Source organism: Emiliania huxleyi, assembly GCF_000372725.1.
Source record: "Emiliania huxleyi CCMP1516 unplaced genomic scaffold EMIHUscaffold_236, whole genome shotgun sequence".
Taxonomy (NCBI): Eukaryota; Haptophyta; order Isochrysidales; family Noelaerhabdaceae; genus Emiliania; species Emiliania huxleyi.
The window spans coordinates 45,214-66,445 of NW_005200282.1; the positions used below are offsets into that span (position 1 = coordinate 45,214).

The 21,232-nt window shown below is 65.7% G+C and overlaps 3 protein-coding genes across 3 annotated transcripts in view; 2 read left to right on the forward strand and 1 right to left on the reverse strand.

Moving 5' to 3' along the window:
• Positions 1-3,239, forward strand: part of EMIHUDRAFT_114969 (hypothetical protein) — a gene marked incomplete at both ends in the record, with an annotated part of 5,994 nt that extends 2,755 nt beyond the window's left edge. Inside the window, 7 exons of the mRNA XM_005779112.1 lie at positions 299-313; positions 753-863; positions 976-1,035; positions 1,518-1,691; positions 2,007-2,054; positions 2,335-2,805; positions 2,844-3,239. Of these exons, the coding sequence (XP_005779169.1) occupies positions 299-313; positions 753-863; positions 976-1,035; positions 1,518-1,691; positions 2,007-2,054; positions 2,335-2,805; positions 2,844-3,239 (1,275 nt within the window). The remainder of the gene's footprint in view (positions 1-298; positions 314-752; positions 864-975; positions 1,036-1,517; positions 1,692-2,006; positions 2,055-2,334; positions 2,806-2,843) is intronic.
• Positions 3,240-12,227: 8,988 nt separating this feature from the next.
• EMIHUDRAFT_236537 (hypothetical protein) lies at positions 12,228-14,434 on the reverse strand (the record flags this gene model as incomplete). The annotated part of the gene is made up of 5 exons (XM_005779113.1): positions 12,228-12,809; positions 12,895-12,982; positions 13,121-13,935; positions 14,224-14,323; positions 14,406-14,434. 5 exons carry the CDS (start codon positions 14,432-14,434, stop codon positions 12,228-12,230), a joined length of 1,614 nt encoding a protein of 537 aa, XP_005779170.1.
• Positions 14,435-16,782: 2,348 nt separating this feature from the next.
• Positions 16,783-20,910, forward strand: EMIHUDRAFT_457313 (hypothetical protein; the record flags this gene model as incomplete). Its single annotated transcript, XM_005779114.1, has 7 exons — positions 16,783-17,188; positions 17,405-17,451; positions 17,759-17,799; positions 17,865-17,979; positions 18,671-18,820; positions 19,182-19,239; positions 20,714-20,910. The coding sequence occupies 7 exons, from the start codon at positions 16,783-16,785 to the stop codon at positions 20,908-20,910; spliced, it is 1,014 nt and encodes a 337-aa protein (XP_005779171.1).
• Between the last annotated feature and the right edge of the window lie 322 nt (positions 20,911-21,232).

The window sequence follows — 21,232 nt, forward strand, 5'->3', positions numbered from 1 at the left end:
GCCTCCCTCCCCCTACCTCCCCATATCTCCCCCTCTCTCCCCTTATCTCCCCCTACCTGCCCCTCCCTCCCCCTCCCTCCCCCTCTCTCCCCCTCCCTCCCCCTCTCTCGGAGCCCAGAAGCGGTGGACGGAGCTCTTGCATCCCAACTAGCGTCCGGAGACGTATACCTCCCTCGTATTCGAACGGCGCTCTGAGCACACTGCACAGCCCCGCGCCCCGACGCTGGTTCGACGCAGGCACGACTCCCCGCCGCTCATATCTCCCCCTCTCTCCCCCCCTCTCCCCATCTCCCCGCAGGCACGACTCCCCGCCGTTCGGGGGAGGCATGCTGCGGGGGGGCGGCGCCGCCGAGCTGGCCGTCCGGAGGAGGCGAGGTTGGCCGAGATTGCGAGGTTGGCCGAGATTGCGAGGTTGGCCGAGATTGCGAGATCGTCCGAGGATGTTCGGAGAGCTCCGCGCGCTTCGCTCTCTCGTTCCCTCCCCCTCCATCAGTCTGTTAACGAATTCACTGCTCACCGGCTCGCCAGGCTGGCCAAGCTAGAGATCTCCCCGTATCTCCCCGTATCTCCCCGTATCTCCCCTCATCTCATCGTTATCTCCCCGTATGCTCGCCAGGCTGGCCGAGCTGGAGATCTCCCCGTATCTCCCCACATCTCATCGTTATCTCCTCATATGCTCGCCAGGCTGGCCGAGCTGGAGATCTCCCCGTATCTCCCCACATCTCATCGTTATCTCCTCATATGCTCGCCAGGCTGGCCGAGCTGGAGATCTCCCCGTATCTCCCCTCATCGCATCGTTATCTCCTCATATGCTCGCCAGGCTGGCCGAGCTGGAGAGGGCTCTGAACGCGGCGGCGGCCGAGGTGCACGCCACGGCGTCGCAGGCGGCGGCGAAGGCCGCCTCTCTCGCCCGCGGGGCCCCTTCCTAGACACTTCCTGTGAGCGGCGCCTCTTCACACCTCTGGCTGTGAACAGGCCGCCTCGCATGCGGGGTCGATGTGGGGCGGCTCGGCTTCCTCCATGGCGTGGACTGAGGTACGCACGCACACACGACACATGGACACACACGCACACACGCACACACACACGCACACACACACACACGCACACACACACGCACACACACACACACACACACACACACACACACGCACACACACACACACACACACACACACACACACACACACACACACACACACACACGCACACACACACACACACACACGCACGCACGCACGCACAACCGGGCCTCGCACTGTCCATGTGTGGAGGAGCTCACTGCACCTGGCCCTCGCCCGGACCGAGGCGGCGGCCTGGTCCTAATGAAGGGACTTCCTACGGCACCTCCTAGACACTTCCTAGACACTTCCTAGACACCTCCCAGACACTTATGAGATGCGTGGCCGGGGCCGGCGGGCCCACTACTTCGTACGAGACTTCCCAGACACTTCCCAGACACTTCCCAGACACTTCCCAGACACTTCGTAGACACTTCGTAGACCCTTCCTAGAAAGGCAGCGAAACCAGTGGATGAGTGCAGCGCCTGTCCCGAGGCGGCGGCCTGCTGCGCGGCGGCGATGGCGGCGGCGGCGAGGCTGGATGAGGTCGTGAGGGTGGAGGCGGAGGCGATGTCGACGCTGCTCGCTCGCACCGAGGCCGAGGCGGCGGGGCTCCGTTCGTCGCTTGCGGTGGCGCAGGCGCTTTAACAGAGGTAGTAGCGGCAATAGCAGCAGCAGCAGTAGATGGCAACACTAGAGGGAGTAGTAGCAACAGTAGCAACAGTAGCAGCAGCAACAGCAGTGGTGTTGGGGTGGCTAGAGGAGGTGTGGCTAGCGGAGGTGTGGCGTCTGGCCGTGCGTTGCTGCTCGAGTCTTTCGAACCGCTCGCACAAGGAGGTCGCTTCCTAGACTCTTCCTAGACACTTCCATAAGGCAGCTGGCGCCGTGATGCTGCAGGCGGACAAGGAGGTCGCTTCCTAGACTCTTCCTAGACACTTCCATAAGGCAGCTGGCGCCGTGATGCTACAGGCGGACAAGGAGGTCGCCGAGCGGGTGCAGGCGCTTCCTAGACACTTCCTAGACACCTCCTAGACACCTCCTAGACACCTCCTAGACACTTCCTAGACACCTCCTAGACACCTCCTAGACACCTCCTAGACACCTCCTAGACACCTCCTAGACACTTCCTAGACAGCTCCTAGACACTTCCTAGCGCGCTGCCGCCCTCGGAGGGCCGCTCAGCTCCTCGACTTCACTCAGCAGTGCGTGCAGGTGCGGCTCGCGGACTCCCTTAATTAACTGAGTAGTTAATTTACGTAATGAGTGCGTGCAGGCGCGGCTCGCGGACTCCTTCGACCTGCAGAAGATCCTCTCCGCCGCCTCTGGCTTCACCGAGTCTCTCTCCCGCTCCGCGTCGAGCGTCGCCGCCGCGCACCAGCAGCTCCTGCCCACCACGCACCACCAGCTCTTGCCCCCCGCGCACTTGGCCTCGCCCTCCCACGCCCCTCCGCCGCCCGCGCCGTCCGCGCCGCCGCCGCGCACGCCGCCGCCCCCCCGGCCGCCGCCGCCGCCGCCGCCGAAGACGCCCTTCGGCGCAAGCCGCGACCCTGTCAACGACCTCGTCTCCGACATCCGCAACTTCGACCGCTCGTCGCTGCGCAGCGCAAGCCGCAGCCGCGGCGGCGGCGGCCGCGACGGCGGAGGCGGCGACGGCGGCGGCGCCGCCGCCTCTGCCGCCGCAGCGCGCGTCTCGCCGCTGGACTTCGTCGAGGCGCCGCGGCGAGGCCTCCCGCCGCTGCGCCCTGTGGACGGCGTCTCTTCACAGCGCGCGTCTGTGAACAGGAGCTGAAGCGAGGCCTCCCGCCGCTGCGCCCCACCCCACGCGGAACTCCGGACGAGACGCCGAACGGCACGCCGGGACGGCTCTCTCCCGGGCAGGCGACCGGCGGGCCGACGCCGGCGCCGACGCCCGCGTCTTCGCAGGCCCCCTCCCGCCGCCCGTCCCTCAACCAGCCGCTGAGCAACGCCTCGCCGCAGCCGGTGCCCTCCCCCCGGACGGAGTCTCAAAACGGCGCCGCAGCCGAGAACAGGGTGGTGGCGGGTGCGGCAGCAGCGGCGTCGGCGGTGCCGCCGGCGCGGGCGGTGGGCGCGAACGGCCACGCCCTCGCGTCGGGCGGCGCAAATGGCAGCGCGGGCGAGCAGCCGAGAAGGGTGAGTGCGGAGCAGGAGTACTACTGACCGAGCGTGGGTGGTGTGTGTGTGCCCCTTGTGTGGTCCGTTGTATTGTACTCTGCCCCTCTTGTTTTCTGTCGTGGACGTGGTACATGAGGCCTCTTTGGCGCCGGCGCCCGACCGGCGTCCGAGCCGCGAAATAAGAGCAGCAGGGAGGGCCAGTGCAGGGGACGGCACCAAGATACATCGCGCGAGCGGCGGCACCGCCACCGGGCGACCGTGCACTACTGAACTACTTGAAAGTAAAATCAATCAAGATCAAGAATAAAAGGGTTTCGCACGTCAAGCCCGGTGATTAGGACGCCATACGGTGTGAAAGTGTAGCTAAGGTGGGCTGTCCTGACTGCACTCTCCGAGAGCCTTTCGGCAGCTGACAGGGTCGAGGAAGCTACGTGCGCCTGTGGTGCGCCTGTGAGCGGGCCACGAGACCGCGAGTGGGCAATCACGCTCCATGCTGCACTAGTCCAACGAGCAGCCCTTGCACAGCCGCCAGCGTCGCCTCCGGCTCGTCGGTAAGCATGAAATGCGACGCGCCCTCCACGCAAGCGGCTGAGGCGTCGGGGTGACTGGCAATGGCCGCGCGGTTCGCCTGAGGTGAGCCAACGGGGGGCGAATCGTCCAACATGCTCGGATACGGCCGAGCCATCCTGGGCTCGCCTCATGCCACTTCCCCGATGCCGAGCCGTAGACAAAGCGCAGCGGTACCCGCCGTTGCATCGCCTGTGCCAACAGCCGCGCCTCCTTGTGAGCGCGGCGACGTGCTTGAACTAGGGTAGGCGAGCGATGGTGGGGTTCCGGGGATTTGTCGAGGGTGGTAGTCGCCTCTGGTCGCGAGGTGTGAATGGAGCTGTGTGTCAGCTCTGACTAGATCTCGCGTGATAGCCGAGGAGGGGAGCAAGGGGGTGGGGGGGTCGGGGCGGGGGGGAGGGGTCTCGGATTTCATGTGGCTAATACTTGCCTTTCGGGGAGGGGCCTCGCGCCAAGCGCAATTGAATGCTGCCTGACCTCTTCCCCTCCTCCCTCGAGGCAGCGAGTAGGCAGCGAGAGGAGGTCTCGAGCGCCTATATGAAGGTATGTGAGATGGTGATGGGAATGGGTGGTCGGTCGGTCGGGCGGGCGGGCGGGCGGGCGGGCGGGCAAGCGGGGAGAGGCGGGCGGGCGGGGCGGGGCGGGCGGGCGGGGTGATCGGAGAAATCGTAGCCACAATCAGCAGCAGCGGAGCAGCAGCAGCAGCAGCAGCAGCTGCAGCAGCAAGCAGCGGCCACAGCCACCACCCTCCGCCTCCACCGTCGAGCCGCGATCGCTGCCGCCCGCGACGCCGCCCGCCGCGTCAGATTGCCGCGACGCGCGCCTCGAGTCGAGTCGGAGAGCCGCGCCGCACCAGCAGCAGCATCAGCACCAGCACCACCAGCACCACCAGCGCCAGCAGCACCAGAGAGAGGCGCAACCTGCCCGACGCCGCCGTGTCAGATGCTCCCGACGCGCGTCTCGGTTGAGGGTTGAGGCCCCCCCTCAACCATCCCCAGGCCTCCGGGGCCTATTCACAGGCTCGCGCGTGCCACAAGATAAACTGGAACAGCCCTGCCGCCAAAAAATCGCACAACACTGGGCACGGGACTGGCGCGCGCTGGCACTAACACAGGCACACTGAGAAAAGAATTTTACGAACATCCCTCCAAGGGAAGCATGCGCGACGCAGTCTCTTTGCGCCGCTCGCTCGCGGCGGCGGGAGACACGGCCGCCGATGCGGCTCGCACTCGCTCGGTAGCGCTCGGTGGGCCTCCGTCCCACAGCCGCTCGGGCGTGCCAGGGGTCGGCCTGGCGCTGCGCTGCTCGCACGCTGCACTGTACAAAGCTGCGACAACAAGGGGAGGCTCCTGAGCTTGAGCATTGAGCAGTGCAGCTGCGGGTGCTCGTGGACGGCTGTGCAGTGGTGAGAGTGCCTGATTGGAGGCGAGCTGGCGCTGCGCCAGGGTGCGCAGCATGCTCCCTTGCTCTGTCCTGAGGCATGCTGGCTGGCGCCCAGCACAATGTCCTGGATGCATTGCTCCACGCCGTGCTGGCTGGTGCAGTACTGCCAGTGCACTGACTGGCGCGCGGCGCGCGCGTCGCCGCGCGTGGCACGGGAGGCGCGAGAGGCGCGGCTGTCGGTCAACCCCGCGGCGCATGCGCGCCGCGGAAGCTGCTCGACAGGCGACTTCATTGCGAACGCGGTCGCCGTTACTCCAACTTTCCTTTTTGCCGATCATCTAGAATCAAAAGCGCCTCGCGCGCGCCGCGCGCGCGCTGTGCCGCCGCTGCCGCCGCCGCCGCCGCCGCCGCCGCTCCGTCCTTCCCTCAGTATGTCTCATGAGGGTATGTGGTGCGTGTGCGCGCAGCGTGTGCACCCCGGGAGTCCCCACCCCCTGCCCTCAGTCGCGCGTGCGCCGCGCGCCGCCGCCCCCGCCCCCGCCCGCCCGCCCCCGCTCTCCCCTTCCCCGGTGTGTCTCTCGTGTCTGCTGTCTCGTGGGGCCGGGGAGCTAAGTCCCTAAGAAGCGCACCCAGCGGTAGGCCGGTCGCTGTCGCTCATCCGTCTTTGAAATGACGTTTTAGCCCCCCGCTACCCGGTTGCACTCGTGCGACGTAGCGGGGGGGCACAACTACGTTTACGAAAACATAAGTAGTCCCGCGAGGTGTGAATTGGCCGCCCCAGTCAGCCCCCTTTCCATCGGCTTGATTTTGCGGCGCGTCCCCAGAGCGTCCAAACTTGCGACAGCGGCGAGCTCGCGTCGCCGGTACGGTACGCGGTACGGCACGGTACGCGTTTCACCGCATTATTTTGCACTATCAAGACCCCCAGGTCGAATGTTCGGCAAGCGCGGCCCAGCTGTGGAGGAGACACATGCTTCCCTGCGTGACCACATCTTGAACCGGGACATTTGCAGTGCCATGTATGTATGTAGAAAGATGAACAACAGTCCGATTGATTGATGGGAAGGCGAAACACAGTCCGACCAACGACTGGGATGTATGTATGTAGAAAGATGAATGAACAACATCAGGCTCGGACTGGACACCAACGCGGTATGGGTGGACTCCACCGTGGACGCGAGACAGATGATGACGACACGCACGAGCAACACAAAGACACAAACAGGCTCACAAGACACACAGCCAGCTGGCTGCCACACACTGGGACACCAACGCGGTACAGTCCCCGCTGGAAAAGAAAAAAATCTCCGTTGGGGACACACGATTCCAGAAATGGTTGTGTCCCCGCTCCTCGCTCGCCCGGGCGGAGGTCATGGCCGCGGAGGAGGCGAGTACGTGCTGCCAGGCCTTCCGCAGACAGCCTCTTGGCCAGACTGAGGGTCGGCTTTGTGTGGCGTGGCCCGTGCGCTGCGCTGCACAAAGCTGCGTAAACTGCGGGAGCATCCTGTGCTTCCTTTGGGAAGTGCGCACTTCCTGCAGCTGGTGGAAGGCCGTGCCGCCGCTCGTCTGCTCCGTGGACAGGGCGGGGAGGCGGTGCCGCAGCGCCGCAACGTCCGCTGCACGCCGGTGCAGCACTCTGCTGCCTGGTGGGCAGCATGCTGGTGCTGTGCGCGACGTTTTCGAGGCTGCAGTGGCGCTGCACCGCAAGCCACGGCGAGTGGCACGCAGCATGCGCGGCGCCGCGCTTGGCCCGGACAGCGCCAGAGAGTGCCCTCGATGGGCCAGCCTGCGCGGCGCGAGCGCCGCACAAGCTGACGCATCGTCTGCCATTCTCTGGTCGACGGCGGTCAATCTCACGATTGTCGATCAAAACCGGCGGGCTTTGTGACGCCGTTTACGCAATCGTTTTTTGGCTTCGCTTTCTCTTTTGCTTGTTTTTATTTCGTGTTTTCTTTTACGAAGTGACGGAGGCGGGGGCGGGCGGGCGCTAACTACGGGCAACTACATGTCGGAGGTTCGAGGTCGACTACTCGCCGCCTGGGTCGTTTGGGGCGCGCGGCTCCGTCGAGGACCGGGCGCGCCCCTTTCCCGGCGCGGCGTAGGTCCCACTCTGACGTATAGAGGGGAGGCACGGACAACGGCCCAATTCATCAATTCCACTCATCTTCTGGTGCCTAGCCCCGTGCAGCGGCGGTCCGGCAGGCTGCCCCCAAGGCCCCCTGGGCCGCTGCGGGTTTTGGAGTTATGCTTTGGCACAGCTTCGGCGATGGCGGCCCCTCTCTGGGGCTTGCATAGGCGGGGAGTCTCCCTCGCTGGTCTCCTCATTCCCTTTTTTCTTTTTCTTTTGAGCTGGGTGTGCCGCCGCGCGGCGCTCGCGCGGCGGCGGCGGTGTGTGTGTGTGTGTGTGGGTGGGTGGGTGGGAGGGGGGGGGCTCGGGGGCGCGCGGGGCAGAGGCTCGACGATCATCGGCTCGCCGAGGGGGGAACGAGGAGGGGGGAATGGGCGGTCGGCGACGAGTAGAGCAACAGGCGCGTACGGGGTAGCCGTCACTTTCCTGCCTCACAAGGGCGGGGCTGTCCCGGAAAGTGAGAGACGCCGGGCAGCGTGGCGCATCATTGAACCCTCCCATACGTGCTCGTACTCCTCCTTCGCTGTCCCATCTCCTCATCTCTTTCCCACCTAGGCGGGGCGGGGGTCGGGGGGGCGGCGGGCGCGGGTGCGAGGTGCGGTGCGGTGCGTGCAATCGTGTGTTTGGCGTCATGTCGTGTGTGCCTTCGCTTGTTCCTATTAACAACGAAGTCTAGCTCAAAAAAAAGAAAGAATCTTTGTAAACTGCTAGACAAAAATCTTGACACGCCCTCAGCTCGCGTTTGCGGCCTTGGCCGCTGCCCGAGCCGCTGTTGAGCACCATCCGATCGGCCTTACACAGGCAGGCGAAGCGATGGGCTGCGGCACGAGCAAGCCGGGCCTGACCTACGAGGAGATGCTGGAGCTGTGGCGCAAGCGCGGCGGCGGCGACCTGGAGCGTGTCCTCGCGAGCGGCGCCGCCGCCCTCCTCGACGCGCAGTGGGTCATCAGCCACGCCGAGGCGGGCGGCGTCCTCGCCCACCGCCAGGCGCTGCCCAAAGAGGCCTTCCTCTCCCTCGCCGATCTCGTCGAGGCGACCACCGAGTATGGCCTTCCCTTCCTTCCCGTCGCCGCGCTCTCCTACCCGTGGCTGACCAAGGACCACCCCGACCCGCGCGGAGCCAACCTCGCCCGCGTCGCGAGGGCGCTCAAGGCCCTGCTCAGCGCTCCGTACATCACGCGGCTCGGCGTCTTTTGGGACTTCGGCTCGCTGCACCAGCACCCCGACCCCCCCAACGGCGTCCTGCGCACCGAGGAGCAGAACGCGCTCTTCAAGCAGGGTTTGGGCTGCCTCGGCACGCTCTACTCCCACCAGCACACTTGGGTGCTGCGGCTGACCTCCTTCCCGGACGGGCACAAGGCGGAGGACCAGGCCGAGGGCACCAACGTGGCCAAGTACTTTGACCGCGGCTGGTGCTACACGGAGCAGAGCTGGGCGGGCCTGACAAAGGCTAGCTACCTCTCGCTCGACCTCGGCAAGATGCGCGCCGGCAAGGAGTACTACTTCGGCAGCCTCCGAGACGACTGCACCCAGGACGGCGGCCGGCGCCCTCCGCTGCTGCCGTCTGCGTTCGCGGCGGAGCTGGAGAAGAAGAGCTTCACCAACGGCAAGGACGACAAGCCGCTGGTGAAGCGGCTGTACGAGGCCGCCTTCGAGGAGCAGTTTGACAAGGTGACCGAGCTGTTCTACCGCGGCCTCGGCTGGGGCGACGCGGAGGCGGCGCAGCTGGCGGAGGTCCTCGCGAGCGGGGCAGCGCCGCGGCTCGAGTATCTCTATCTCGACGAAAACAAGATTGGCGACGAGGGCTGCAAGGCGCTGGCCGCCGCCCTCAAGGAGGGGGCCGCCCCGAGCTTGAAGGCGCGAGACGCCCCCCCCTCGCCACACGCTCCTCCCCCCGCCCAATGCTCACCGCACCTCCCCTCGCGTGCAGTACCTCGAGGTGGACAACAAGGAGCAGCCTGAGCTGGTGGCCGTGTGCGAGGAGCGCGGCATCGAGCTGCGCTGAGCCTCTCCAGCCCCGGCCGGGCGGCGAGGGCGCGGGGCCCGGCGGGACCGCCGCGCGAGCACGGCAGAGAGAGCAGCAGACCCTGCGGCTGCGGAGCACGACGCGCAGCGACGGTGCGGGCGAGATCTTGGTTTTTGTGTGTGTGTGGGGGGGGGGGGGTCTGTCGGCGCACGTGGGACAGGAGCGCGCCGCGGCGGGCGAGAGGGCGGGCCTGCGTCCAGAGTCTCCAGACACGCGGTAAAGTACAGGGAGGGACTAGCGCTAGCGGAGGGAGGCGCCTCCGAGGGGTGACTGAGGCGCCGAGGCTGCGGCGGGGGAGGGCCGTTCGTGAGCTTCGAGACTCGAGCGTACGTGGTTTATCGAAAATATATGTTATTTCACATCTCCCCCGGCCCCGCACAGAGCAGCTGTCAGAGCCTCTCCGGTGCGTCGGTCTCGCCCGCGCCCGCCCCGACCCTGGTAGCGTCACATTGCCTAACAACCGAGGAGGCGGGGGAGCGCACGCCCACCCCCACGGCCACGCGTCGGCTTGACGGGGTAGACGGATACTGTATTGCCGGAGACAGGTCTCTCTCGGCACTCGGCCAATCCCTCGGCACTCTCGCGTAAAGCCGTAGTCGAGTCAGGCGGGCTTGACGGTGATGATCGCCTCCACCTCCACCGGCGAGTCGAGCGGCAGCGTGTTGGTGCCTGTGTACACCACGACAGCGCAGGTATGAAAGAAAACGAACTCAGTCGTCGGATCAAGGGGATCTCTTCGTGCACGGGGCATCTCTGCGCAGCTCTGTCCAGCCGCCCACGACGCCGCAGTAGGAGAACGAGCTGACGTGTCGGAGGAAGGGCAACTCTCTCGAGGCAACTCTCTTCGTGCACGGGGCATCTCTGCGCAGCTCTGTCCAGCCGCCCACGACGCCGCAGTAGGAGAACGAGCTGACGTGTCGGAGGAAGGGCAACTCTCTCGAGGCAACTCTCTTCGTGCACGGGGCATCTCTGCGCAGCTCTGTCCAGCCGCCCACGACGCCGCAGTAGGAGAACGAGCTGACGTGTCGGAGGAAGGGGCAACTCTCTCGAGGCAACTCTCTTCGTGCACGGGGCATCTCTGCGCAGCTCTGTCCAGCCGCCCACGACGCCGCAGTAGGAGAACGAGCTGACGTGTCGGAGGAAGGGCAACTCTCTCGAGGCAACTCTCTTCGTGCACGGGGCATCTCTGCGCAGCTCTGTCCAGCCGCCCACGACGCCGCAGTAGGAGAACGAGCTGACGTGTCGGAGGAAGGGCAACTCTCTCGAGGCAACTCTCTTCGTGCACGGGGCATCTCTGCGCAGCTCTGTCCAGCCGCCCACGACGCCGCAGTAGGAGAACGAGCTGACGTGTCGGAGGAAGGGGCAACTCTCTCGAGGCAACTCTCTTCGTGCACGGGGCATCTCTGCGCAGCTCTGTCCAGCCGCCCACGACGCCGCAGTAGGAGAACGAGCTGACGTGTCGGAGGAAGGGGCAACTCTCTCGAGGCAACTCTCTTCGTGCACGGGGCATCTCTGCGCAGCTCTGTCCAGCCGCCCACGACGCCGCAGTAGGAGAACGAGCTGACGTGTCGGAGGAAGGGCAACTCTCTCGAGGCAACTCTCTTCGTGCACGGGGCATCTCTGCGCAGCTCTGTCCAGCCGCCCACGACGCCGCAGTAGGAGAACGAGCTGACGTGTCGGAGGAGGGGCAACTCTCTCGAGGCAACTCTCTTCGTGCACGGGGCATCTCTGCGCAGCTCTGTCCAGCCGCCCACGACGCCGCAGTAGGAGAACGAGCTGACGTGTCGGAGGAAGGGGCAACTCTCTCGAGGCAACTCTCTTCGTGCACGGGGCATCTCTGCGCAGCTCTGTCCAGCCGCCCACGACGCCGCAGTAGGAGAACGAGCTGACGTGTCGGAGGAAGGGCAACTCTCTCGAGGCAACTCTCTTCGTGCACGGGGCATCTCTGCGCAGCTCTGTCCAGCCGCCCACGACGCCGCAGTAGGAGAACGAGCTGACGTGTCGGAGGAAGGGGCAACTCTCTCGAGGCAACTCTCTTCGTGCACGGGGCATCTCTGCGCAGCTCTGTCCAGCCGCCCACGACGCCGCAGTAGGAGAACGAGCTGACGTGTCGGAGGAAGGGCGGTATCAGATTGCTTCAGGCGAGGGATTTGGTGGTGAGGGCGCGGGTGGGGCGCGTCCGAGGGCTCGCGGGCGAGGGCGAGTGCCGAAGGCGGTGTGGCGCGCCTCAGACCGAGGTCTGTTTGCGCCCGGTCGCCTGCATAGGGTCGATCTCGGCGATTGAGTTAGTGTTTGCACCCCGAGTGAGGTATGGGAGCTTGCAGAGCAGCGGAGCCGGCAGCGGACGTGGGGAGGTGCCTCCGTGTCTAGGTGTGAATAGGGGTCCGCTGTGATCTTCACAGTAGGGGGGTACAGGAATTGTATGCCCCTGCTGGCTGGACCGGGATAGGCCCCCGTTGGCCCGGGGGAGCTGCGGCTAGCGCCCAGTCCCCCGCGTGTCGTCGTCGCCAGCACTATATGGACGTAGTCTCGTGTGTGTGAAGAAACGCGCCGGAACCCGCTACCGCCTGGACGGCATTTCAATTTTCATATCCCCGTGGTCCGTGGGAATAAGGTAAATGCTCGGCGGCGCCGCGCCGTGAAGCGTGATCGCCGGGAGATTTGCTTTTTTCTTGGCTCTCCTCCCACCCGATTCCCATTCGAAAACTAAAGGGACCGCACTGAGTGATCCGCACCCGACAAACCAGGAGAACTGTACGGCTTTATGCGGAGACGCCGGCACGCAAAAGGACACTAGTCCGGTGGCAACAAACCGTCGTGAGACGAGAGCTGAGCCGCTTTCCTTTTGCGTTAACGCTTCCGGATCTCCGGACGCGACGCGACCCGCCGCGGACGGCGCGGCTTCATGAACCTCTCGCGGTCTGTGGAGTCAGTTGTCAAAGGCGATCATTACCCGGAAGTCGGCGGGCTCGGCGCCCGCCTCGAGCAGCTTGGTCTGGAAGGCGATCAACTGCGACAGCACGTCGACGTCGCTCCAGCTGACAGAGAGGAGCTCGCGGCGCGTCTGGCCCCGCGCGATGCGCTCGGCCGCCGCCTCGCGCGCCGCGGCAAACTCCAGCCGCAGCGCCTCCGGCAGCTCGGCCTCCGGCGTCGCGATCGAAAGATTGGCAAAAAGTCTCTCCTGCTCTTGCTCGGCCCGAGACAGGCTCTCGCGAACGGCCTCGTCGAACGCGCGCTCGTCGGGGTCGTCGGCAACGTCGTGGAGGTCGTCGTACGAGTCGTGGTCGGCTGAGCGTGGCCACAGCGCGGTGATCTTGACCTCGCAGCCGCGCGTGAGCTGCGCCCGGCGCTCTTCGGGCTGATCCTTGACGAGGAGGCGGAGATGCTGGCGCCAGGAGGAGGCGTGCTCAGCCAGCTGCTCCGGCGTCAGGCAAGACCCACCGCGGTTGTCCGTCGTTGGTCCCTTGGGGCGGAGCGCACGCCCGCTCGCCTCGAGCGACGAGCAGCTCTCCTACACCGCACAACAATCACGCGCACTCATGGCGATGTGGCGCTCTGCCTGAACCGCGCCTCGGTACGCCAAGCGCGTGATACACCTCCCAGTCCACGGCGAACAGGCCGTCGAGCGAGCAGTGGTGGCGCGAGTGCAGGTTGGGGTCGTCGGGCTCGGGGATGAAGCCGTACCTGCCCGCAAGCGGTTCTCGGGTAAGGCTCAGGGAAGAGGCCCCGCAAAGGGGGAAGAGACGGGAGAAGAATCATGCGAAAGAGGAGGAAGGAGCGGGCAGAGCAGAGGGGTTGTGGAGAAAACGACAGGTTGCGCACCCGATGCCGACCCGCGCCATCTCGAGAGGCCAGCCTATACAGCGGGTGACCTCATGGACATGCCGTGCGCGTGCCGCAAGTGCGTGCGGGTGCGGCCGGCCGGAGCGGACGCAGCCGAGCCGCTTGATCCGGAGCCCGGACTGCGCGCGGCTCCCGTGGCCAAAGAGCGCAAAGGCGTTGTAGTTGCGCCGCTCAAGCTGCAGCTCCTGCCCAAAGACGGGGGTCACCACCTCGCCCATCTCCTTGACGACTGCTGCGGAGACGGCCTGCGAGATTGCCTCATCAAGGCCCCACTGCACCTGCCACGACAGCCACTGCTGCGCCTCGTCGGACGGCATGCTTGCGATTTCCGGCGGCATGCTCGAGCGAATCTCCTCCTCCAGCCGGCCTTTGAGCTCCTCGGAAACTGCCTCCGCCGTACTTTTGATCAGCGCCGTGAGGCCGTCGTGCTTGCTCTCGAAGGCGGCGCGCGGCAGGGCGGCGAGCTGGGTGAACGGGCACGCAACCCAATCCATGCAGAGGGTCACTGGGCAGGTGCGAGCGATGCGCTCCCACAGCTCGGGCGGCAGGAGGAGCGCCGGCGGCTGCTCTTCCTCCTCAGTCTGCATGAGGTGAGCCCAGTCAGCCTGCCCGCACTCTGAGGCGAGCTGCTCGGCATTGCGTTCGGCGTCCGCCTCTTCCTGCGCCGCCTCGTGCGAGGTGAGCTGCTTGGCGAGGGCCAGTGCGTAAACGCGTGCTGCGACTGTCGCCGCGTCGGGCTTGAAGATTCCGCGCTCGAGCGCCAGGTGAATGTCACAGCCCATGCTGGACACGGGCTAGGCGGGCGAATGCAGCCAGCGTGGAGTGCCTGTCTGTAGGATGCACAAGAGGAGGGTGATGGCCACTGTGATGGCCATCAAGAAAAAAGAATTGCGGCGGCGCACAAAAATCTCCTCACAGAAGTGTGTGTGTGTGTGTCACTCACTCACACTCACAGAAGCCGCCGTCGGATTCGCAAAAAAGAATTTACTTATCGAAAGTTGTACCCGGGTTCACCTTTCCTACCTAACCTAACCTATGCCACCTCGCGGCCGCCCCACTCTCGTCGGTCTCTCCCTTGTCACTTCCTCCTCTGTCGCGTCGTTCTCTTCTGCCTCGTCCTGCGACGCCGCCGCCTGCCGGTCCCTTGTTCTCGCGGCTTCTTTCGCCTTGCGCAACTCCGTCCTCCTCGCGGCGTCCGAGCCAGTCTGCTGTAAGATGATGGTAAAATTCTTTTCTGAGCTCGCGCCGCGTCGCACCCCGCTACCGCCACTCGCCGAGCACGCCGCCGCCCATCCGCCTCCTCGACCTCCCCACGGACCTCCTCGTGCGCGTCGTCTCTCGTTGCGACCCCGCCGACATCGCTCGCGTCGCCGCCGTCTCCCTCCTCTTTCACGCCTCACTCGCGGTGGAGGGCATCCGCTTGTGGGCGCAAGAGCGCGGCTTGGAGCTGCCGGCGCTGCCAGAGGGCGAGAGCTGCGCCGTGCGGTGGCTGTGCTATTCGGCGCTGCTGCGCGAGTCCAACCCGCCGGCGAGGGTGGCGGCAGGCCGCCGGCACAGCCTCTTCATCGACGGCGAGGGGCGGCTCTGGTCGTGCGGCTCGGCGCTGTCATACTCTCCAGCGCTGCTCGGTCACGGCGAGGGCGTGACGCGACTCAACACGCCGACCCGCCTTCCCTCGACGCTGGGAGAGCGCGCTGTGAGCGTGGCGGCTGGAGATGTGCACAGCCTCGCCCTCGCCGCCGATGGAGCTGTCTGGAGCTGGGGCGATGGAGGGCGAGGCAAGTTGGGCCACGGCGACCAGCAGGACCAGCCGCTGCCGAAGAAGGTTGAGGCCTTGGCTGGCCAGCGCGTCATCGCTGTGTCGGTTGGACAGCGCCACAGCCTCGCCCTTACCGCCGACGGCGCCCTCTTGAGCTGGGGCGGTGGAGACTCCGGCCAGCTGGGCCACGGCGACTCGCAGATACAGCTGCTGCCCCAGAAGGTCGAGGCCTTGGCTGCCCAGCGCGTAATCGCCGTGTCGGCGGGAGGCTTCCACAGCCTCGCCATCACCGCCGACGGAGCTGTCTGGAGCTGGGGCGAGGGAGCCTTTGGCCGGTTGGGCCACGGCGACGAGCAGAGCCAGCTGCTGCCAAAGAAGATCGAGGCCTTCGCTGGGCGGCGCGTCGTCGCTGTATCGGCTGGATATAGCCACAGCTTCGCCCTCACCGCCGACGGCGCCGTCTGGAGCTGGGGAGATGGAGACGACGGCCAGTTGGGTCACGGCTACGCGCAGATACAGCTGCTGCCGAAGAAGGTGGAGGCCTTGGCTGGTCGGCGCGTCGTCGCTGTCTCGGCTAGGCTGTACCACAGCTTCGCCCTCACCGCCGACGGAGCTGTCTGGAGCTGGGGCTGGGGAGTTTATGGCAAGCTGGGCCACGGCGACGAGCAGAGCCAGCTGCTGCCCAAGAAGATCGAGGCCTTCGCTGGGCGGCGCGTCGTCGCTGTGTCGGCTGGAGATGTGCACAGCATCGCCACCACCGCCGGCGGCGCCCTCCTTGCCTGGGGCCAGGGCAACGACGGCTGCCTAGGCCACGGAGAGGACCTGTCGGACCAGCTGCTGCCCAAGCAGGTCGAGGCATGGGCGCCGGGGCAGTGAGGTATCGCGGGCTCTGTATGGCCGGCAGCATTTGGCGGCACTCAGACTGTACACCCCCCCATTTTGTTGTATGTGGCTCTTACGTTTGCTACGGGCCGGAAGAGCCATTTTTTTAGGCGAAGCCGCACCCCTCTCAGCGCCTTCGTTGTTAATAATACACAGCAGTCCCTTTTGCAAGGAGCACTTGGAGCACTTGGAGTGCAGTCGGCAACCTCACATCGGCGCAGGGCCGGTGAGCTGAGAAGCGCATCCAGCGGGCCGGATGATCGGTATCGGGTTACGGGCTAGAGAGCCCTAGCCCCGGGGGTGCGCGTTCGCAGGGCAAGGGCCTTAAAGTAAACACGGGTCTCCGAGGGTTAGCTCCGCGCTCCAGGTTTCCCCTAGCAGCAGAACGCCCCCTCTACTGAACGAGTAGCCGCGGAAACAGAACGCCTGAGAGAGGGGCAGAAGGAAAGGAAGGAGAGGATACGAGAGATGGAGTGGGCGGCGAATGCGTGTATTTGCTGGCGACGGAGGCGACGTCGACAACGTGTTGTGAATGAGCTTGCCTGTGGCGGGGGTGGGCGGGTGCACGGAGCTAAGTGCCTCGCCACCCTCGCAGGAGTCGCTTAGGCGGCTCCCGTGGTGTACCTGTGTTAGTGCCAGTGCGAGCCAGTCCCGTGCCCAGTCCTGTGCCCAGTGTCGTGCGAGGGAGTTTTGTTGTAAAAGGCAGACGGTGAACGAGCTAGCGTGCGGGGACAGCGGCATTGTGCACGGAGCTAAGTGCATTGCCGTTCTTAACGGAGTCGCTTAGGCGGCTCCGGTGGTGTGCCGGTGATAGTACTAGCACGCGCCAGTTCGCACCTGTGTCGAGCCTGTGTGCTGTGAGAGAGAGTTGTCTTGTTAAATTCTTTCTTTTTTCAAAACTCCGTCGCACAGGCTCGGCGCGGGGCGGCCGTGTAGTGTGCCAACGCTGCTGCCGCCTTCGAATAGTCTGAGCAGCTGCCGTCGCTGCTTCCTCGCCGCAATGTCCACGGACGCGCGAGCCTCTACCGCCGACGGCAGCGAAACGACGGCCGGATCGCCTGGCCGCCTCTCGCTCGCGTCACGCCCGGCCACAGCGCCAGCCGCTGTCCACCCTCCGGCCGCTGTCCACCCTCCGCTCACGTCGTGGGAGACGCTGCCACAGAGCGAGTCGTGGATCGAGGCGGCGCGGCGCGGGGGCGAGCGCACGGGCTCCGTCCGCTCCTCCGTCCTCAACCTCACCAACACGATCATCGGCGCCGGCATGCTCGGCCTGCCTGCCGCCTTTGCCGCGTGCGGCTGGGCGGTCGGCTCGCTGTTGCTGCTCGCGTGCGGCCTCTTCTCCGGGCTCGGCCTGCACCTCCTCTCTGCAGCGGCGGACCTCGACGGGGCACCCACCTCCTTCGGCTGTGAGCGGCGTCTCTTCACGTCTCTTCACAGCGTGATCAGGCGGACCTAGTCGGCCGTCCCGCCAGCTTCCGCTCCGTCGCAGAGGCGGCTCTTCCAGGCTCGGGACTCCCGTACGCCATCGACGCCGCGATCGCCGTCAAGTGTTTCGGCGTCGCGACTCCGAACTTGCCTGGACACTTCCCGGAACTTGCCGGAGCCGTCTAGGAACCTTCTAGGCGTCGCGACCTCGTATTTGGTCGTCGTCGGCGACTCGATGCCGAAGGCGAGTACTGAGGAGAGAGAGAGAGAGAGAGAGAGAGAGAGAGAGAGAGAGAGAGAGAGAGAGAGAGAGAGAGAGAGAGAGAGAGAGAGAGAGAGAGAGAGAGAGAGAGAGAGAGAGAGAGAGAGAGAGAGAGAGAGAGAGAGAGAGAGAGAGAGAAGTTGTGCTGTAGTATCCAGGTCGACAAATTGATTGAGGTTTTCATTCGCTCACGTCGGACTCGCTGCCAAAGGCGACCTCTCGGCGACCTCTCGGCGACGTGAGTACACCAGTCCCGCAGTTTATTCGCTCGCAAGTCCTCGTGCCAAAGGCGATCGAACCGCTGGGCGCCTCCGGGCCGCTGCTGGACCGGCGGCTGTGGGTGGCCGAGAAGGCTCCTAGAAGGTTCCTAGAAAGTTCCCACGACCCGTGCCTAGGCGGCTCTGGGTGGCGGCGGCGGTGCCGATCCTTGCGCCGCTCGTGTCGCTGCGCCGGATCGACGCGCTGAAGTATGCTTCGCTGCTTGCGCTCGGCTGCTTGCTCCTAGTCACGGTCGAGATCTAGCCGAGAGGTCGCCGAGAGGCAGCCGAGAGATAGCCGAGGTACAGTCGAGATGCAGCCAAGGTAAGCCGAGACGCAGCCGACGCAGCCGAGATGCAGCCGAGGTACAGCCGAGATGCAGCCGAGGTACAGCCGAGGTGCAGCCGAGGTACAGCCGAGAGACAGCCGAGAGACAGCCGAGGGGCAGCCGAGGGGCAGCCGAGAGACAGCCGAGAGACAGCCGAGAGACAGCCGAGAGACAGCCCGAGGGACAGCCGAGAGACAGCCGAGAGGCAGCCGAGAGGCAGCCGAGGGGCAGCCGAGAGGCAGCCGAGAGACAGCCGAGAGACAGCCGAGAGACAGCCGAGAGACAGCCGAGAGACAGCCGAGAGACAGCCCGAGGGACAGCCGAGAGACAGCCGAGAGACAGCCGAGAGACAGCCGAGAGACAGCCGAGGGGAAGCCGAGAGGCAGCCGAGAGACAGCCGAGAGGCAGCCGAGAGGCAGCCGAGAGGCAGCGGAGAGGCAGCCGAGAGGCAGCCGAGAGACAGCCGAGAGACAGCCGAGGGACAGCCGAGAGACAACCGAGAGACAGCCGAGAGACAGCCGAGAGATAGCCGAGAGACAGCCGAGAGACAGCCGAGAGACAGCCGAGAGGCAGCCCCTGCCCCCCTCCCCCTGCCCCCTGCCTCCTCCCCTGCAGGTTGAGATTGTCGCCTTCTCGAGCGGCCCCGTGCTGCGCGCCTCGCCGCTCCTCAACCCATACTCTAACAGCTCCCGCAACTGCTTCCCGCCCAACGGCGACCTGCCGTGCCGCGGCGCCGTCTCGGCCGCCACCAGCGCGCTCGACGCCGTCCGGAAGGCGGCCCCTCCTCCCGAGATTACCCGAGATTACCCGATATTGCCCGAGATTACGCCGTCCGGAAGGCGGCCCCTCCCGAGATTACCCGAGATTGCCCGAGATTACGCCGTCCGGAAGGCGGCCAACCTCCGCCTCCTTTCTGCATGGTCAATGTTAAGGGAGACGGGTATTGTGGCGCGCACCTCCTTTCGATTGTGTACCGGATGCTAACGTTGCACTCCGCCTCCTCTCACTCCCTCTCCCCCACCGTTACACCGCCTCCACCCCCACCCCCTCCTTCACCTCCGCCTCCTCCTTCTCCGCCTGCCGGCAGGCGAGGCGCCGTTCACACCGCACCGCCCTCCGCCCGCAGGTGCCCATCTTTGTCTTCTCCTTCACCTGCCAGCAAAACATCGTCTCCATCACAAACGGTGCGTCGTGGCAAACTCACGGACAGGCTTCTCTCGTCGATCGTGCCGCCTCTGTTCCTCCCTGTCCGCCTCCTCGCACGCACTCTCACAAGCATACAAGCGGCGCACGACGTCACCCTCAATACCTCGAAGCATGTTTCTAGAGCTGCGCCGCCCGTCGCAGCGGCGCGTCGCCGCCGCCGTCGTCCTCTCCGAGGCCGTCGCCGTCGGGCACACCCTGCTCGCCTGGGCTGATCAGACTAGCCGAAGCGTCGAGGAGCCTTCGAGGAGCCCCCGAGGAGCTTTCTAGGCAGTACCTTCTCGTCTGGGAAGTGTCTAGGAAGTGTCTAGGAAATGTCTAGGAAGTGTCTAGGAAGTGTCTAGGCAGTACCTGCTCGTCGGCTTCTGCGGCTACCTCACATTTGGCGACCAAATCGCCGGAGACGTGAGCACGCCTCGTCCTGCCCCCGCCCCGCCCCTCGCCCGCCGGCTCTTCCTTCACAGTGAAGTCGCTGTGAACAGGTGCTCGCCTCGTACCCGGCCTCGCCGATCGTCTCTTTCGCGCGCGTGCTCATGGCGCTGTTGTGCCGCCCCCTCCTGCTCTCACTCCCTTCTCCTTTTTGACGAGCAACGCCACCACGTGTTCCAGGCGCTGCCGCCCCCTCCCACCCGCACCCAGGCCCGCCTTCTTCTGCACCCAGCACCTCGACTCTAGACATTTCCTAGACACTTCCTAGACATTTCCTTGACTCTAGCACCTCGACTCTAGGCGCTGTCCGTCGTGCTCTCCTACGGGCTACAGTCCCACCCCTCCCGCTCCTGCCTCCTCTCCCTCCTCAGCGTCGCTCGCGCCGCCCGCGACGCGCGGAGGCGCGAGATCGAGTCGGAGATTGCGTTCGGGGTCTGAGATCGAGTCGAGATATAGCCGAGGGGGTCGAGATCTCCTCAAGATCTGCCGAGATCTCCCGCTCGAGAGAGAGCCGAGATAGCCGAGGTCTACGCAAGGCCTTTCCACCGCGCAGCGAGCCCTCAACACTCCCTACGCATTCCCTCTGAGCCTTCCCCGAACCGGTCTGGAGGCGCCGCCGCGCGTCGAGCCCCGAGGCCGCCCTGCTCCCTTCGGGCGGCGGCGGCGTGGAGGCGGGCGGCGGCGGCGTGGAGGCCGGCGGCGGTGCACTCGACCGCCGAGAGGCTACTGCGTCCTCCTCCGCCGCCGCCGCTGCTATCGGCGCTGCCACCGCTGCAGCCGCCGCCGCCGACGCCGCCGCGCCGCCGCCGCCGTCTGAGCTGACGTTTTGGGTAGTGACGTCGCTCTTCCTCGTTTGCTCCGTCGGCGCGCGACGGTGCCTTCCGCAGAGCACAGCTGCCTTCTCCCTGACGGCCGCCTCGCCGTGCGTAGGCATCGCGCTCGTCGTGACGGACCTCGGCCCCGTGCTTTCGGCCGTGGGCGTAATTAGTGAGCTGGTTCGTTCATTCGCGGGCGGTTGATGACTAGGCCTCGTGCTCTCAGTCGTGGGCGCGACAGGCTCGACCACCGTCTCGTACCTCCTCCCCGGCTTTTGCTACTTCCGCCTCTGCCCGCGCAAGAGGTCGCCGATGCGCCTCCTGGCGCTGCTGCAGCTCGCACTCGGCTGCATCATCATGCCCGGATCCCTCGCACTGATCTTTGCAGCCGGCGCGGGCGAGAGGTAGCACGAACGTGTGTGAGGAAGTCAGTGAGGTGTGTATCGCGCGCCTTGCGAGGGGGGCGCGGGAAAGAGGAACGTCTTAGCGCCATCGCCACGGTGCTGCATCCAAGCAGCGCCGGCGCGACGACGGCTTGCCACCGCAGTCCCGGTCCCCCGCCTCCCGCCTCGGCACACTCCAGTCTCGCCACACAGCACACACCTCCGCTGGCGCTGCCTCTGCTTTCCTTAGGTTACGGTGTACGAGGCAAGGTAAGGTAAGGTAAGGTAAACGTCTCCACACACACACAGTGGTGGGGCAAGGGGGGGCGACCGCCTCGCATCTCCAC